The 20,412-nt window shown below is 39.2% G+C and overlaps 1 protein-coding gene across 1 annotated transcript in view; it reads left to right on the forward strand.

Annotated features, from left to right (window-relative positions):
- Positions 1-20,412, forward strand: part of LOC127446262 (kalirin-like) — a 158,422-nt gene continuing 138,010 nt past the window's right edge. Inside the window, exon 1 of the mRNA XM_051707027.1 lies at positions 1-623. Coding sequence (XP_051562987.1) covers positions 554-623 — 70 coding nt within the window. The 5' untranslated portion in view covers positions 1-553. The remainder of the gene's footprint in view (positions 624-20,412) is intronic.

Raw genomic sequence — 20,412 nt, forward strand, 5'->3', positions numbered from 1 at the left:
CTGTCTCGAGCGCCAGATCTACTATATATGCTTTTAAAATAACGGCTGCGTTACTTCTACTTGCATTGTTTAATCTGAAATATTAGAAGCCCATTGTGGAAGGCAAATTGCCTCTAACATTGCGGTACCTCTAACAAGCGGTGTAGGGGAGCGCTGCCATTATATGCACTGGATTGTGTGAAACATCGAACGGATGGCGGAATATACTGGTCCTATACGGCTGGATGGATAACGAATGAATAAGGGATTTTACTAGAACGGTATTAACATCACGTAAGCGGTTTTTACGGCTCTCTCTATTGGGGTTCTCTCAGCAGTTGTCTTGCAGAGGTGGGTCGGCTTTAAACAATAGCGCCCGGTGGAGCGCTAGTGACAGTGTCGCTGAGCGCATTACCTCGCACAACATCATCATCCGCTACTACGAGCGTACACAAATGGATACGACCACGCGCTCCTGTATTCTTCACACATAGATTTGAAAGATCCGTGGGTGTGAAATCCGTTTGATCTACCATCATCATCCTCGTCCGTCCGTGGGAAAACATATTCTGCAATGATGAATTCTGCCGAGGCGGCTGAGGAAGGACCGAATGATCCAGATACGGACCCGTTTTTCAAAACAGGTGAATAGCATATATGAGCTTTTATATCAACGGATGTCAATGAGTTTAATTCTGGTCCTGAGAAATTGGTCGTGTTTTACTCAGGTGCATCCATCCATTCGTGCACCTAGAGGTGTAGTTTCATTACTGAGAAGTAGAAGCCCATGTGTTAATGATGTGTCCCATTATGTTTGAAAGTCATAATTGCCTGGATATACAGCACACTCATTATATATCACATGGTAGGCTATACCTGTATAGCATGCATGCACTACATATGTGATTGGACTGCAATGTTCCTCAAAATCCAGTCTAATGTTCACAGAGTGTATGCACTATGCAGACAGCAGTACTTTGGCACGTTCAACATTAGTGTGTCTGGGATATTGTGTCTGGGATATTGTGGATAAGAGGAAGGGATCCCCCTGTTAATAGGGCGCTACTTTACCTGTCACTTTTTCTCACACCTTCAACACATTCTCTAATCACGTTCCTCTCACCTCTGGACGAGCCGGGGATCGCGCTGCGCGGCACCGCGGCGGGCGCGGGAGTGGCTCTCAGCCTTTTGTCGGTCGTGACATTGATTCATGTTTCTGAGGCAGAAGCCTGTTGATTCGCACAAACACTCAAACTACTGTACAGTACCTCCTACACGAGGAACAGAAAAGAGTTTTATTATAAGAATTCCCCGTTGAAAGGAACAGCATTGCTGGTATGTTGTGTTTTGCAGGCTGGTCCCCGATATGGGAGGCTTTTAAACTAGCGTAGCCAGCTAGACTTCCTAGGTCAAACAGTTTAAACAGAGATACCTACTGGTGAACAGCGTGGCTATGCCGGTCTACCAGTCAGACCAGCAGCAAATCAGCACTAACCACCACATTTACCAGCATGGACATTCATACTGGTCTAAACTGGTCTTTTCAACATTCTCAATTTTCCCAGTCTCCATCTTGCCCCTGCTTATTTGTCCACCGTGACGCCTCCACCAGCTGTGCTTCAGAGTGATTTTATTTACTGTAAAGACCAGCACTTTATTTACTGTAAAGACCAGCACTTTCACGGGGGAAAGATGAATGCAGCAATGTACAGAGACATCCTTGATGAAAACCTGCTCCAAAAATAGGTGTGCCAAGCTTGTAGCATCATACTCAAAAAAGACTTGAGGCTGTAATTGGTGCCAAAGGTGCTTCAACAAAGTATTGAGCAAAGGCTGTGAATACTTATGTACATGTGATTTTTTCGTTTTTTATTTTTAATAAATTTGCAAAGATTTCAAACAAACTTCTTTCATGTTGTCATTATGGGGTATTTTTTGTAGAATTTTGAGGAAAATAATGAATTTAATCCATTTTGGAATAAGGCTGTAACATAACAAAATGTGGAAAAAGTGAAGCGCTGTGAATACTTTCCGAATGCACTGTAGGCAGCCAATAATTCACGGCACATGACATATTGTGGTTGGCACAAATCATGTGATTATTATTCTCACTGACAATTACCCCATATTTAATGTAGTCTGAGTTGTATTTTCTTTTACCTTGCATTATTTTGTTTATGGTTTCCAAGGATTACGGCATGTCCATGTTGACATTTGCCTAATTTGGCTAACTTCTACCAAGTTGCGGTTGAATTTGCAGTAAAATACCGAAGAGTTTGATAGAACACACAAATTTTAACATCAACAACCAAAGATAAGGGAAGCATTTTTCCTCCCCCTTTTCTCCCCAATATGGAATGCCCAATTCCCAATGCGCTCTAAATCCTTGTGATGGCGTAGTGACTCGCCTCAATCTGGGTGGCGGCAGACGAATCTCAGTTGCCTCCGCGTCTGAGACTATCAATCCGTGCATCTTATCACGTGGTTTGTTGAGCTCGTTACCGCGGAGACCTAGCACATGTGGAGGCTTGACGCTATTCTCCATGGCACCACAGAGAGCGAGAACCACATTGTGGCGACCATAAAGAGGTTAACCCAACGTGACTCTACCCACCCTAGCAACCAGGCCAGTTGGTTGCTTAGGAAGCCTGGCTGGAGTCACTCAGCACGCCCTGGATTCGAACTTGCGACTCCAGGTGTGGTAGTCAGCGTCTTTGCTTGCTGAGCTACCCAGCCCCCTTATTTATGTAGTTGTCTTAACCATGCATGATTATGTTAGTTAAATTTTATTTTTTTATTTTTTGTATTTAGCAAGTTTGCCACAAAGCTCATTTGCATGTGAAATTATCACTGGCGAATTTGTGGCAAGTTTGCAACAAATTTGCCATGAACTCCCGATTTTCGTAAGGGCACCTTTGTTGTGACCTACCAGTTGAAAACCGCTGGTTTGCAGTATAGGATTATCAGTATACTGTATGCACAGAGATGGCTGAACATGCTCATATATGTGGGTAAGCGTGTATGTGTGTGTAGATATGCATGCTTAGAATACTCTCTCTCTCTTTCTCTCTCTCTCTCTCTCTCTCTCTCTCTCTCTTTCTCTCTCTCTCTGATATCTCAGTTAGCAGTAATAGCAGGAGGTGTGTGCTAGGGCAGATTTCAGAGTGTCTTCTCACTGTGAGCCGTGATCCCTCCCATGACAGAGATTGTCTGGCACATGCCTCTCATACCCCCTGCACTCTTATCCAACATATTCACAGTCTAATAGTGCCTGTATTTCTCCCTCTCTTCATCGGATTAGTATGTTCATAGAGGGTGGGATAATCATGCGCACAGTGTTGGACATCTGGGAATCAGGTTGGCCCATGTATCAGATATGGAATCAGGCAGAGATGGATATTGGTGTGCCAGTGTGAGAGATCATGCTCACTTTATTGGGACGGATGTCTCATTCAAGCAGAGTACATTTCCAGGGTGTCTTGTTTAAGGTGTAAGAAGGAGATAGTAAGAAACAGATACCGGATGTTGCTTCAAAGAAATGTTATGGTTGAATACAAGTTTAGCTCTATTAACCGTATCTGTGTTGTATGTTCGCCCGAGACCCATTACACAATTTTTGTTCATCTGTATTTAACCCAGAATATTCCTTTAAGAGATGGTTTGTTTTCATAAATACCTGTATGAACATTCATCACCTAGAAGGCCCCAAAAAGTATTTGGACACTTCTGTCACACTTAAAAATGTATGAATGTCACACTTTAGATTAGGTGCCTGTAACTACTATGTACTTAAGCATTTGATACAACGTACTAGTTATGTACATACATGTTGTTGCATTGCTCTTACATTTAAAGAACCTGCCTTTAATTACATCTGTAGTTACACTGTTAACCTCACCCTAATCCTAAACCTAACCCTATCCCAACCATAATCTAAACCCTACCCCTAAACCTTCCCATACCTCAACATCAGTAGCAGCAAATGTGAATCTTGTGAGAATTTTGCAGAACAAAATGTAGTTACACAATAAGTACATTGTATTGTATGAATTTCAGTGTTAGTACATATTAGTTAAAGAAACCTAATATAAAGTGGGACCGAAAACAAAATATCAAACCAAGTGGCATTTGCAAACAAATGATGCTAGACATTTTCTCAGAGCTACCTTCACTTTAGTTAGACATTTTTGCAATGACTTTAAAGCAGCTGGTGTCAAGGTCATTTTTAGTGGATGTATGAAGTCAGTTTCCCTCAAGTTCACACACAGCAGGGCCGGCTCCTGTCAGCTATGCTAGGGTGGCCTGGGGGATATTAAAGATGGGCATTTGGGATTGGGGGGTTATTCAGACTACTCATTTAATGCCTTTAATTGGCATGACATGGCGTAATTGTCAAGATCATAAGGCCCAATATAACTATATTTTACACTTATTCCCCATATTAAAAAATATATTGAAATAAATAAACTGATAAACATTGTATGTAATCATAAGATTGAAGTGGGCCCTGACAACTTTACACTTTCTGAGTAATTAGAATTACAGCCTTAAAGCAAATTACAAAGACAAATCAGAGTCCCCACGAATGCAAGGATGGAGTGGAGAGAAATAATATCAAGGAGGAAAATAAGGATGGAGTGAAAGGAAATACAGTTGTGCTCAAAAGTTTGCATACCCTTGGAGAATTGGTCATATATGTACCATTTTTAAAGAAAATATGAGTGAGCAGGCAAAACACATTTCTTTGATTTCTTATGGGATTCATATTCAACTGTAGGTTAAAACAAAATATTGTAACAAAGAAAAAAATGAAATGACCCCTGTTCAAAAGTGTGCATACCCTTAGTTCTTAATACTGTGTATTGCCCCCTTTAGCATCAATGACAGCATGCAGTCTTTTGTAATAGTTGTCTATGAGGCCCCAAATTCTTGCAGGTGGTATAGCTGCCCATTCGTCTTGGCAAAATGCCTCCAGGTCATGCAAAGTCTTTGGTCGTCTTGCATGAACCGCACGTTTGAGATCTCCCCAGAGTGGCTCGATGATATTAAGGTCAGGAGACTGTGATGGCCACTCCAGAACCAACACCTTTTTCTGCTGTAACCACTGGAGGGGCAACGTGGCCTTGTGCTTAGGGTCATTGTCGTGCTGGAAAGTCCAAGAGCTACCCATGCGCAGCTTTTGTGCAGAAGAATGCAAATTGTCTGCCAGTATTTTCTGATAACATGCTGCATTCATCTTGCCATCAATTTTCACAAGATTCCCCATGCCTTTAGAGCTCACACACCCCCAAACATCAGTGAGCCACCACAATGCTTTACAGTGGGGATGGTATTCTTTTCACAATAGGCCTTGTTGACCCCTCTCCAAACATAGCGCTTATGGTTGTGACCATAAAGCTCTATTTTGGTCTCGTCACTCCAAAATACAGTGTGCCAGAAGCTGTGAGGTGTGTCAAGGTGTTGTCAGGCATATTGTAACTGGGCTTTTTTGCGGCATTGGCGTAGTAAAGGCTTCTTTCTGGCAACTCGACCATGCAGCTAATTTTTTGTTCAAGTATTGTCGTATTGTGCTCCCTGAAACAACCACACCATCTTTTTCCAGAGCAGTCTGTATTTCTCCAGAGGTTACCTGTGAGTTTTTCTTTGTATCCTGAACAATTCTTCTGGCAGTTGTGGCTGAAATCTTTCTTTGTCTACCTGACCTTGGCTTGGTATCAAGAGATCCCCGAATTTTCCACTTCTTAATAAGTGATTGAACAGTACTGACATTTTCAAGGCTTTGGATATATTTTAATATCCTTTTCCATCTTTATAAAGTTCCATTACCTTGTTACGCAGGTCTTTTGACAGTTCTTTTCTGCTCCCCATGGCTCAGTATCTAGCCTGCTCAGTGCATCCATGTGAGAGCTAACAAACTCATTGACTATTTATACACAGACACTAATTGCAATTTTAAAAGCCACAGGTGTGGGAAAGTAACCTTTAATTGCCATTTAAACCTGTGTGTGTCACCTTGTGTGTCTGTAACAAGGCCAAACATTCAAGGGTATGTAAACTTTTGATCAGGGCCATTTGGGTGATTTCTGTTATCATTATGTTTTAAAAAGGAGCCAAACAACTATGTGATAATAAATGGCTTCATATGATCACTATCCTTAAATAAAAGACATTTGCATGATCAATCATATTTTCAAAATATTCAAAAATTTCACAATTTCTGCCAGGGTATGCAAACTTCTGAGCACAACTGTATATTAAATGGAGAGATCAAGATTAAGAACCTAAAATTTGGAGTCGCGTGGCGCCATGCGAGGGTCGGACGTGTGAACGGCGAGCTCTGTGCACTTTGCTAGTTTTTGATTCTTTCTGTCATAAACCGGTGAGATTCGATACACCCTGCTACATAACTGTTCTAAGAGGTCAATATGTCAAAGAATTTAAAATCCTCGGGCTCTGGTGATATTAAAAGACATTTACTGCTCAAGCTGATACCTCAGACAGGCCCGCAGACCAGGGACCCAGTTTGGATGGCGCGGCGGGAGAAATTCAATGCCAGCTGTCTAGCATGCCTGTAATGCTGACAAAAGTCATAGCAGACCTGGAAGATTTTGCTGTAATATATCGATCGATTACGGCAATGGAGGAGAAATTCTCTGAGTTGGTTATAAGAGTCAGAGATGTCGAGACTCGGATCGATTATCTGGAGTCATCGGAGAGGGAATTAGCTGCTAATCCGCTAGCGACCAAGACAGACTTGGAACACATTTGGGAAAAACTGGAAGATCTTGCGAATCGTAATCAGCAAAACAATGACTGAATTGTTTAAATTCCTGAGCATGAGGAAGGCAGAGATATGTTATTACATCAATGGAAGGTCGCTTTTGCACTAATGTTTCCGGCCAAACTGAGAATAGATACTAAGGATGGCCACAAAGTATTTACATGTCCACAGCAAGCATTGTCTTTCATAGAGACAATGGGATGATTAAACCATTTGATGTTTCTTATGTGGCCCCCAAGTGAGCTTGACTCGCTGAGCATACACTTGACTGTCTGAGGGCGCCATTTTGTTTCTTTTTGTGTTGGTTCCGCCTAGCGGCTGGAGTTTGTTTTGTGTAGTAACACTCCTTCAAGAAACTCTTGCATCGACGGAGGATCGCTTTTGCACTGATGTTTCTGGACAAATTGAGAATAGATACTAAGGATGGCCGCAAAATATTTACATGCCCAAAACAAGCGATGTCTTTCATAAAATCAGTGGACTAAGGAAGTCATGGTGTGTTTCTCATGTTGCCCCCAAGTGAGCTTAGCTCGCTGAACATACACTTGACCGTCCGAGGAAGCAGGGTGCCTTTCTTGTTTCTTTTTGTGCTGGTTTCACCTAGCAGCTGGAGTTTGTTTTGTGGAAAAGCACTCCTTCGAGACAATTGTGGATGAATCTGCTCGTTCTTTGTGCTTATGCCTCATATTGGCTGAAGAGTATTTTTGGCAGGACATTGGAAGGATTAAGTCCTGCATTCATGAACAGCCGGCTCACTGAACATTCGTTTGACTGTCCGAGGAAACTGAACGGATTGTTTTTTTTTTTTTTTTTGCTGGTTCTGCTAGAGGCTGGAGCTTGTTTTGTGGAGTAAAACACCTTTGATACAGTTTTGTGAATGAATCTACACATTCTTTGTGTTTATTTTGCCTATTGGCTGGAGTTTGTTTTATAGATTATTTTCTGTTATGTAATTCTGTCTCAAAACATTTGTGTAGAAGCACCGGACTTGAGCAATCTGACAAAGTTGTCGCGGGGGCTCTCGTAGGCGTACATGGACTGTTTGAGTTTAGAGGGATGGACGCTGGTTGGCGCTGTCGTGCGTGGGGTTAATGTGCACGTTTTTTTTTTTCTGTTTGTTTGTTTCGGGTGTAAGTTCGGGGTTTGATTGTTGCACTAATGGGGAATGTGGTCTTTATAATTGTATTTTTGACATACAATCTATTATTTCTAACATGTCAAAATGTCAAATGTTAATATGAGTGGATTATCTCTCTCCACGTGGAATGTGAATGGGTTGGGGCACCCCATAAATAGAAGGAAGGTTATTTCTTTTCTTAAACGTAAGAAATATGATAAGTGTTTCTTCAAGAAATGCATCTTTCCCCGCAGGAAGCGGACAAATTTGGGAAGATACGGGGTGGACATGTTTTCTTTAGTGCTGGCTCAAGTAAGAGCAGGGGAGTCATTACACTGATAAGTAAACATCTACAATTCAAATGTCTCAAACAGATTAAAGATAAATTAGGAAGAATCATTATTGTTTTAGTAGAAATTCAGGGGCAAAGGTTGATTTTGGCTAATATTTACGCACCTAACGCTGATGATCAGGGCTTTTTTATAGATCTTGAAGGGATGTTGCAAGCCGCTGGCACCTCTCATGATATAATATTGGGAGGAGACTTTAATCTTTTTTTGGACTCAGTCCTTGATCATTGTGAAGCAATAGTGCGTAAGCCCGCTAGAGCAACACTGACGCTTCATATGATGTGTAAAAATCTTGGTCTTACAGATATTTGGAGACTTTTGAACCCATCTGGTAGGGACTATACATTTTTTTCATCAGTCCATAAGATTTATTCTAGAATATAAGTTCGTCTGTAGTGGATTGCTCAATTGGAAACATCTTAGTCTCAGATCACGCCCTGGTGTGTTTAGAGGTGTTGCCACATACGGAGAAAAAGAAATCATATAGTTGGCGCTTTAATGTATCCCTTTTGCAAAATCCTGATTTCCAACAAATGTTAAAGACTGAAATCAATGTTTATATGGAGACCAACTGGTCCTCAGTATCCTCTGTGGGGATGGCTTGGGAAGCACTTAAGGTGGTTCTTAGGGGCCGGATCATACAGTATGCCTCATTCATCAAAAAATCCAAAGCACGAGAACTCGTGGAGTTGGAAGGGAATATTAAAAGTGCAGAGGCAGAGCTGAAGCACCAAATGTCACCTGAAGGCTTCAGTGAATTCACCCGATTGAAATACAGATATAATACTATTTTGTTGCGGAAGGTGGAGTTTTGGCTATTCAGGGCAAGACAATCATACTTTGAGTCGGTGGCCAAAGCAGGGAAGCTTTTGGCTAGCTATATAAAGCAGAGAGTCTTTTTCTACCATTCCCTCAGTGAAATCTGCTGGTGGTAAGATATTTACCTCGGCCACTGATATTAATAATGCTTTTAAATAAGTCTATCTCTATCTATAGTTCCATGTCTTCGTCTACTGATGAGGATATTAGACATTTTGTGGAACCATTAGAACTCCCTAAACTGACGACAGAGCAAAAAAATTATCTTGATTCTGAGATAACCTTGGAGGAGCTTAGCGAGGTAATTAAGGCCTTGCCTACAGGCAAGGCTCCGGAGCCATGGCTGTAGGCTTTGCCGCCGAATTTTTTAGATCTTATGCTACAGAACTGGCTCCACTTTTGTTAGAAGTTTATACGGAATCATTAAAAAATGGAAAGCTTCCACCAACCATGACACAAGCCCGGATCAGTCTGATTCTTAAAAAAGACAAAAAAGACAAGTTATCATCCAATTTCCCTTATCCAGCTAGATGTTAAAATATTGTCAAAAATTCTGGCTAACCGATTAAGTTATGACATCTCTTATACATATAGATCAGGTGGGGTTTATTCGAGGTCGTAGCTCTTCTGATAACATTAGGCGTTTCATCAATATCATGTGGTCAGTGGCGAATGATCAGTCTCCGGTCGCTGCCATCTCACTTGACACCAAAAAGGCGTTTGTTATGGTAGAATGGGATTATCTTTTTAAGATTTTGGAAATATACGGGTTTGGGAAAACTTTTATTGGATGGATTAAGTTACTTTATAGACACCCGGTCTACAAACGAATGGATTAATTTCAGATTATTTTACTCTGGATTGGGGCACCCGGCAGGGTTGCCCTCTTTCCCCATTATTGTTCTGTCTTGCACTGGAACCATTAGCAACTGCGATAAGAAAGGATTTTCCAGGGGTGGTGGCGGGAGATATGGCACATAAGCTTTGCTTTACACAGATTATATTTTGTTTTTTGTCTCTGACCCCACTAGATCTATGCCTTGCCTCCACAGAATTATTAATTCCTTTTCTAAATTCTCAGGATACAGAGTAAATTGGTCTAAATCTGAAGCTTTGGCTCTGACAGCATACTGCCCAGTAACAGCTTTCCAGCCGGGCACCTTCCAGTAACCCAAACAGGGCATTAAGTATTTGGCCATTTTATTCCAAGCAAATTCGTCTGATTTAGTTAGAGTTCATTTTGACCCCTTAATTAAAATGTTTTTGAGCGATGTGGGCAGGTGGGCTTCATTACATTTATCTATGATTGGTAAAGTTAATGTTATTAATATGGATTGTATTCCAAAATTTAACTACTTCTTACAATCTCTCCTTGTAGATGTTCCCCTCTCTTATTTCAAGCAATTTGATAGTATAGCGAAGTCCTTCATTTGGAATGGTAAATGTCCCAGATTACATTTTAATAAATTACATAGGCCGACTGACAAAGGTGGGCTAGGCCTACCCAAGATTTTGTTTTATTATTATGCATTCGGTCTCAGACATTTGGCTCATTGGTCGCTTCCACCTGAGAGAGCCCCTCCCTGATTTTGTATTGAACAGGAAGTTCTTGCCCCTATTTTGCCATTGCAAAGCCTTTCTATCAAACTAACCGGAGAAGTTAAGTTATATCACGTTATCTCGCATTTGCACACGGTATGGACAAAAGTGTCCAGAGTGTTTAATTTGGACATTTATTTAAATGTTGCATCGAGCATATGGCTGAACCCCAAATTATGTATTAAAAGGTCCCCTTTCTGCTGGTCAGTGTGGATTGTGAGGGGGGTTACTACACTTGGTGACCTATATGAGAGTGGAGTGTTTAGATCTTTTGAAAATTTGGTTCAACACTTGAGATTCCCAGATCTCAGTTCTTCAGGTATTTACAGCTGCGCCACCTGCTCTGTAATATTTTTGGGAGTAGCTCACACCCCCCTAAAGCAGCAGATACTCTGGAAGAGGTGATTACTGCTTTTGGAAAAGGTTATGAGACATCAGTGTATTACTCCCTGTTAATTCAGAGTCAGGGGGACAGAGCTTTAATTTCTATCAAGAGATTATGGGAGAAAGATTTAAACTTGGTATTGGAGGAGGAAGTGTGGGCTAGGATTCTAAAAAATGTCAAGTCTGCATCTAGAGATGCAAGGGTTCGCCTTATGCAATTCAAGATATTACATAGATTCTATTGGACCCCCTCTAGATTATATAGGCTTGGTCTTAAAGACACACCCACCTGCTGGCGATGCCAATCAGAAGATGGAGACACAATCGATGTTTTTTGGGGGTGTACTAAGATTCAAGAATTTTAGTTGAAAGTTCAGAGTTGTATGTGTGACATTTTGAGCCCTCAAATCTTACTTTGTCCCAGATTCTGTATTTTGGGTGATGGGGCGGTCATAAATTTGGGGGACAATCACATAAAAAATTGGGTTCTGACTAGTCTCATGATTGGTAGGCAAATAATTTTGAGGGGATGGAAGTCAGATGGAGCGCCCTCTTTTTCGGAGTGGTGTGTGGAAATGGGGAGGGTAGCTGCTTTCGAGGAAGGGATAAGTAGAAGTCTGGGGTTTTGGGATTATTTGTTAAGAAATGGGGCAATTATTTAGTTTTTTGGGGGGACTATCGGGGAGGGGATGTGGAGAGTGTAGTTTAGTTTAATTATGTATTTTTATTATATTTTCTTTTTTGTTTTCTGTTTTTTTTTTTTTTTTTTTGGTTGTGTGTGTGTGTGTTATTATGTGGGACCACAGGGGTGTTCGTTGGGGGTCAAGGTGGGGTTGGTGAATAGGGAGGGATATTAGTGGAGTTTGAATGTGAAATGTTGATTCATTGTATATGTGTTGGTTTTTTCTTTGTGGTGTATATATGAATCAATAAAAAATGTTAATTACAAAAAAAAAAAAAAAAAAAAGAACCTAAATTTGACAGATGGGAACTGCTTAAAGAAGTTATTATTATATAATATTAAATGATGACGATTCTTTTTGTTTGACTTTTCTGTTTGACAGAAATGTAATAAGTAATGATTCTGCCCCACAAAGGCAAAATGCAAAACAGTGTTATGAATGAAACAGGTCTCTTATGATCTGTCAGGTGACAGATGAGTTTGTCTCCTTTGCTGAAATTCAGAGTAACCATTGTGTGAAAATGCAGTAACTACAAAATCCACATCAAAATAATTCAAGCCATTTTTCTCAGTTTCAGTGTTAGTTCATGAGTATGGCCTTTGTAGGGTAGTAAAGAGTATTGATATTTTTTACCAGTGAAACTATATGTGTAAAGTCATTTAGGGAATACAGGAATTTGGATGGATGGATAGATGGATGGATGGAAAGTAATGCTATGTAAGCACCAAAGGTTATTTTCATGGCAAACAGAGTAGTTTAAAGCGCAATGACAAACAATGAACAACAAACTATCACAGCACTGTAAAAATGTGTATATAAAAGAGATGTAAGACACTAAGAGACAGACAGCATCTCTCATCGACGCCGAATTAACAACAGGGCAAACAGAAGCACACTTCCTGCAAAACACTGTATCCAGCTATGAATCATGATCACGAACGGTACTATCAGTTAATATTGGCCGCGGAATCAATGGGACCCGGCGCAACAGAGTGCGGCACAGGATGATGTGTGCGCGGGAGCAGGATAAAGAAATGACTTGTGGGACTCCCGCAAAATATAAGTATCTAAATAACAAAATAGATGTTCCTCAAATTTATTTAATGTATTTAAAGTACAGAGTGTTATTCGTGTCATTCGTCTATTGTGCAAGACCAACAAAAAATAAACTATTTACAGGCTATTTGGGGAGCTGATGTGGAGGTAGAGGGAGTCAAGGAGATATTTGATAATAGGGAGCCTGTGGTACATTAACAGCAGCCACATGGTCACTGCACATTGAGACAGCATCAGGCTTCTTTATGGGCATTAAAAACCTATGCATTGCACAAAAATATCTCTTATTACTGTTCTCACTCATGTGATGTCTCGGACTCTCTGGTTTGCATCAGCCGCTTCTTGAGTGTGTCGTTGCTTTCGGTCATTGACAAAAATAGAAAAACACTACACATTTCCTGTGCTGTTTTGTGATTGGTTGGGCAGTCTACAGCCCACCCTTAATGTCTGCAACACACAGCCCGCCCCATTTTGCTTTCAACCAATGCACAAATTGGAAAAAAAAAAAGTTTTTTTTAAAATGTAAAACCATGTATACAAAATGTTTGATTGGGTGGGCAAGACTCACATTTGGGTTGGCTCAGCCCACCCCCCCTCACATAGGTGACCTAGATAAGAGTAAGCACAGGTTTAGTTTTTCACATTTACTATGTACATGTTCCACTGACACTTGACAACCAGAAAGTGTCCAAATGCTTTTTTTAAAAATCTTTTACAGCACTGTATATATTGCTTTATAATTTAAAACTAAACTAATGTCTCTTAGTGAAATGTTTTATCTTGAAAAGTGTGCTTCTGCTATCTTTAAAATGAATGCCTTTGGGTGTGATTTTTTTCTTCTTTTTTTCTTTTTATATAATGCAATGGCATTCATACATTGTTTTGTTACTTTTTGGGACCACTGCATACAGTATATAAACCATTTAAACATAATGCAAAAAACATTTGCAGCTATTTGGAATTATGCCACTCGCCAACTTTTTTTTTTCTTTTCAAAAGTAATTTAATATGGGCTACGCCAACAGCAATTGAGGTTGCCTGATATTTGGCCTAAAAACCAAGAAAGGCCCCTGTATAATACAAATGGAAACTTTTTAAGCTGCTTAGCTTGCTTTGACTGCTATTTCCGAAAAGTTACAGTATCACATTAATCTGTAATGTGGTAAAACTGCTGTATCTCCTTTCTGATGTTATAAGCCAATGAAGTCATCTGCAAATGCTATATAAAAAAAGTCACTTGATGTCATAATGAATACAGGCTAGATGTGTATGTGTGGTCATGTGTGAGGACAATCTTCATCTCTTAATATCACTGTTACATAATGATCCATTATAATTGTAATGGTTACAAATCCTCTGTTGGCATCCTTTGCAGAATTAAAAAAGTAACTATCCACTGACTGAAGTTTCTCATCAAAATATTTTGCCATTTAAAGGTTGAGATTTGCCAGAGAAAGAATTTTCACATCATTGTGACATGACTTTTTAGCTCCAATCCCCTTGTGGCTTTCAGTCAGATCTTAAAGATCACATCTCGCACTGTTATGAACCACTCAACAGATGAACTTACGGTTACTTGTGAATTATGAATATACATCAAAAGTTCATAGATCAAGGAGATATACATTTCCATTTGGACACTGTTCAATTTGACAACAGTAATTTATATCAGAGACACACTTAACAGTGAAAACATATACAGTATACATTCACTAAGAATGAATTGTGCCAGCTGAGCGCAACATTTCTATGCGTTCTTTTTAACTACTGTATGTCTTTGACTTCAGTAAGTTAGTAATTGATAAAGTTTTCAATTCCAGATGTTTTGCATGTAACTGGGTACTATAAGGAGACATGTTGTTGTGGCATGTGTCATCACACATTGAACTAGAAAGTGTCTCCACTTCCCAGAGTGTAATAGTATGAAAAGTAGGAAAATGACTGGAGATAAGGGTTTGCCTTGGGGAAATCTGTTGCAACATGATAATAGCGTGACCTTTGCAACTTAGGGGGTCAAATTGCATTGTTGTTATTTGTAAAGTTCTTTTTGCAAACATGACAGGAATTGAAAAGACAAAGTTTTGTAATGTTAAAGGTATGGATCACCCAAAAATAAAAATGATGATCATCATTTACTCACCCTCACACTGTTCCAAACCTGTATGAATTTCTTTCTTACATGGAACACAAAAGAGACGTAAGGCAGAATGTTAGCCTCAGTCACTATTCCTTTTCATTGCATCTTTTTCCATACAATGGAAGTGAATGGTGACTGGGGCTGTCAGTCACTAACATCTCCTTTTGTGTTCCACGGAAGAAAAAAGTTAGACGGGTTACCTCTTAAAAATAGATGGTCCATAACTCCCCAAATAAATTATTGAGTAGCCGTGTACTGAACTTATTTGACCAAATACCATTTCAAAAATGTGTCATCTTCAGCAACTAGACCACAAAGCAAAACCGCAACCTGTACTGCATTTGATGATTTACCATAATACCTGAACATAAGGATTTAACATACGGATTTAACATAAGATTTACAAGAGTTTACAGGGCACACCACTCAGTAGATGACTGTGCTTAAAATTGAAACATGGTCTTCAGAAAGGCATGCCTGCTACCACACACTTCATCCTCAGCAGGCCATCTCTCCTGAATGAAGGCCAGAGGGGTTGCTGTAGCAACTGTTGCCAAGATTTCTGCTCAGGACTGGAGTTCTTGGAGCAGAATAGGTACATTCAGTGATTATGTTGGCCAGTAGACACTGAAATCAATTTCAGAAGTATTTTTGGATTTTATCCATCAGAGTGTTACTCAGTGGCAGTTTTTTCATTAGGATAGTTTTACTTTCTGTCATTTGACAGCAATGCACAATTGGAATATCGTCTATACGTAGAAAAAAAAAATGAACAGATCAATGTTGTTCACTTGAACACCAAGTTAAAGAGACTGGACTTCTTAGCATATTCTGAGAAGTGTACATATAATGTTTTAAAGCCATCTGACTATTAAAAGATATTATCAGAAGCGGAATGTCTTAATCATACCCTACTTTTTCTGCCTTGAATCTGAGGTTTACTTTACCAAGTGTTTCATAGTCTATTTTAGTAGGAATACACGCATCATCTTAAAATATTAAAGATGTTTAATTTCTTTTGACTTCAGCTCAATTGTACTAAATTACAAGCTTGTTAAAAGTGAAGTGTGCAATTTCTGTGCCACTTTCCAAATATAATAACTGTTTTCAATCAGGTTTTACACTCCTGCCTTATACCACTGGTTATGGGTAGGCTAGTCCTGCCCCAGACTCGAGCCATTGATTGAGCCTATGTTGCTATGAATGGCTGACTTATAGTTTGCACATTTTCACCCTTAAGGCCTCTGCACACTTCCTACAAAATCGAAGAATGAACATGTGTGACGTCATTTAGAACAAAATCTATTCAAAAAGGTGTTTTTGCATACGTTTCGGTAGTTCGTAACAGTTTACCTGGGCAAACTTTCAGGAAAATTTCTTACTGGCTGCTAAACCCTTTCTTACTGCCATTGGTCCACATCATCAGTAGGTGTTACCTGGAGCTCCACCTACATTGAGGATGGCAGCTAATTCCTGTTCACGGCATTCAGTCAGTTAACATCAGTCAACATGAACACACCGGCGTGCATAGTTATTAGTGAGCTGATGCATACTTACCTACATCTGTTTTTTGTTTGTTTAATTAGTCTACAAAGGGATCAAATCTACTCAAATACTCTTAAAGGAATAGTTCGCCCAAAAATGAAAATTTGCTGATAATTTACTCACCCTCAGGCCATCCAAGATGTATCTGAGTTTCTTTCTTCATCAAAACAGAATTTAAGACTTTTAGGATTTCATTTCAGGCCTCCTCCTCTAAACAATGCACGTGAATGTCCTCCATTTTTTGACAGTCCAAAATGCATATTTAGGGTGCATCAAAATAATCCACACGACTCCAGTCGACAAATAAAGTTCTTCTGAATGCAAATGATTGATTATTTTTAGAAACAAAACAATACTTATATACTTTTTAACTACAAATGTTCGCTTCCGTACATCTCTGTGACTGCGGTCATGAGAGGGATGACGTAAGCTCATTGGTAAGGTCACGTGTCACGTGGAGGAGGAGTCAGGAAGCGCGTCATTGTTTACATCGTTTTTTTAAAATTTATTATTATTTGGAAATGATTTTTATTTTATTTTATATTGTTTTTAAATTGTTTTGGACTGTTTTGGTTTGTGAACGGCACAAGTTTCTCTTGTAAACAATGACACGCTTCCTGACTCCTCCTCCACGTGACGATTGACCTTACCAACGAGCTTACGTCATCCCTCTCATGAGCGCAGTCACAGAGATGTACGGAAGTGAGCATTTGTAGTTAAAAAGTATATAGGTATTGTTTTGTTTCTAAAAATAATCAATCGTTTGCATTCAGAAGAACTTTATTTGTCGACTGGAGTCGTGTGGATTATTTTGATACACCCTAAATATGCATTTTGGACTGTCAAAAAATGGAATACATTCACTTGCATTGTTTAGAGGAGGAGGCCTGAAATGAAATCCTAAAAGTCTTAAATTCTGTTTTGATGAAGAAAGAAACTCGGATACATCTTGGATGGCCTTAGGGTGAGTAAATTATCAGCAAATTTTTATTTTTGGGTGAACTATTCCTTTAAGTGCCCATTCACTTATGTGCTGTCTGCAGCGAAAACCATTCACACTTCTGGCCAAATTAAGATATGCTTTCATCATTCTTTTGTCTGTATTCTTCCCATTTACACTCTTTTATACACCCATCTTTGCAGTAGTATCAGTGTCATCATAAATGACAATAACAGAGTGTAATCAGCATATATTATGGCCATGTAAAGCATGTTAGCGCATTAGCGCTATGAATTCAGAATGTAAACAAGACAAATTGCATATATATTACTTTAAATCATCATCAAGTGGTTAAAAAAGCATCTTTTACTGATCCTGTGTGAATTCTACACATATAAGTCATTGATAACACATTTTAATGTCAGCATCCTCATATTTAAATGTACCTCTAAATGCCTCCCCCAGCGGTGTGGGCTGTTTCTGAATGTTCGCATACAGTATGGATTTAAGGCTTTAAGGCCTTTTACCTCATTCAGTAACTTTTACGCTGGCCAAAACGGCAGTCATCAAACTTACTGACACCTAGTGGCATGGATGCAGCACCACGGAAAAAAAAAATAGTTCACGGTTACAAATGCCATTGTAGGAATGAGCAATTAGCTGTCAGCTATGATTAATTTATTCTGTGAGCGAAAGTGTCTGATAACAGGAGGATTACCAAGATAAAGTAAGTAGCATTCAGCTCACAAGGAGCTATGTCATTAGTTCTTATCACTGAAGTCAACAAAGAAGAAGGTTGCCTTGGAACTTTGTAACTTAATAGAAGAGCTTAAACTTGCAGAGAACCCCTAGACCCTGTCACCCCCACCCCCCACCCCATGTACTTCAGTTTCTCATCCTTTACATGTTTCTCATGTGACTGTTTTTTCTTTGTTTTTGTTTTTTTGTGCTTGTCTGTTGTCTGGATAAGAAATTTCTATTATTTTACCAGGCCATTTACGTTTGTAATGTACCTTTCTTACTGGTCAATAAAGTTCAATAAAAATAATAAAAATTAAAAAAAAAAAAAAATTAAAAAAAGGACCATTCAGCTGGTCACGTGATCTCAACATGGCAGCCCAGCTCCATGTAAAATAAAACAACTTTTACTAGGCCACTTATATGACTGGATTCTTCATTTCATGTGAGTGTACGTAATTTTAAATGGATTTCTTAATAGTACTATTTATTTTTTAGGGGTAAAACTTTTTAAATGCTTAAAAAATTACTGAGTGCACCTTTAAGAGATTTCAGTAAATTCCCTTTTTGCCCAGTGGTCCATTTATGGATATCTCTGAACACAAAACAACCCTTCCGAAAATAGCCCCCATGCCCCATTCAAGCCAACATCCCTCATAAAATAAGGCTACAGAAGATCATGGTCCAGTGTTATTGGACTGGGTCCAGTTCATGATCTCACTGCATACACTTGCACTAGGGCTGCACATGTAATCGAAAAACTAATCGCGAATATGATTACGGCTTCCACGATTATGTAATCGTGAAAAATGACGATTACAGCGTTCAATTTAAGTCTGCACCTGTTGCATCAATGGTTTCTATTTACAACGTGTTTTGCAGCGGGTGAGTATTCCAACCAATCACTAACATGTCCGTTGAGCAATGAAACGGTAATGGCCAATCAGAGCCGCTAAATTAGTCTTAAATTACCTATCAGTAATGACAACTGATCCTATTGCGCAAGTTTTAAACCATCTGAATGCCCAGATGCTTTATGTTCCATCTCTGTTCGCGGTGGCACACAAAAATTAATACTGAAGAAACATAACCTGACACTCGAAAAGAAGCTGTAGAACAAGAGCGAAAAGCACTTTGGAATTATTTTGGATTCATTGCATATTGCACTGCTCGCTTTGAACGAAGATGTTAAATACACTGCAAATGAGCAACACGACAAAACTAAAACGCTCCCGTTCTAATCAAGACATAGACGCGGTGTAAATAATTGATTTATTATGCTGATTAGACAGCTTAATTTTTAATGAGCGCATTCGCGAGAGTGCAGACCTTTGTGCGGAGCGTCACTGAGCTTGCATCGAAATGTAGGTCTCAAACAGTGTCAGCCTGCAGTGAGTGACAGCAGTCATTGTAATGGGAGAATTTGTTGCATTGCTGATTTCTGTGTACAATTTATTAAAAATGTAATAACAGTTTTCTTTTGTCATGTTAATAAGTAGGCCAATGTGAATTTTATACAAAATAGCAATAAAGTAATGCAGCATAACTGTTCTAAGTTTGTTTTGAAGGTGTAGCCAACATAAAGAATATGGCATGAATAGCATATTTCAGGAATCACCATCATTGTTATCGCGTCTGCTCTAATAAGACCCATTTGCCACCCAGCAGGTACTAGGGGATTTAACATTTTCACGAATCGCACAAACTCCGATCGCAAATGACTTTTTTAATTTCCAAAGTTCAACAACTGAGGCCAAAAATGATCTAACGATGATCTTACATGAACAAGATCACCATTGAAAATCTAACGGGATGAATGGTCCCCTGTCTCGCCAGCAAAGGGCTTACTGAACGCAGTAAGGAACTGGGTCAATTTAAATCGGCTATTAATAAGTTTGAATATTTAATATGTCATATTATTTACTGTACGTGGACTAATAATTTAAGCAGTAACTTATCAATAATTTAATTTATTCTATACCATAGATATCCATTTAAAATAATTTTTATTTGTCCTAACATTAACAAACATTATTACAATATTTATTGCTTAAAAGACGCTTAAAAGAAACTGGAGCAAAGCTCATATCCACCATTGAAATCTGATACTCTGAAGAACTGCAGGGTTGCTTACTTTGTGACGTCATGGTAATTTAATATTTTAATCGACATTAATAATCGTGATTACAATATCAAGGGCAATAATCGACAATTATAATTTTTGCTATAATCGTGCAACCCTAACTTGCACAATATTTAAAGGTGAACTCAGTAATTGTTTTAA

This window comes from Myxocyprinus asiaticus, chromosome 9 (genome assembly GCF_019703515.2).
Source record: "Myxocyprinus asiaticus isolate MX2 ecotype Aquarium Trade chromosome 9, UBuf_Myxa_2, whole genome shotgun sequence".
NCBI lineage: Eukaryota > Metazoa > Chordata > Actinopteri > Cypriniformes > Catostomidae > Myxocyprinus > Myxocyprinus asiaticus.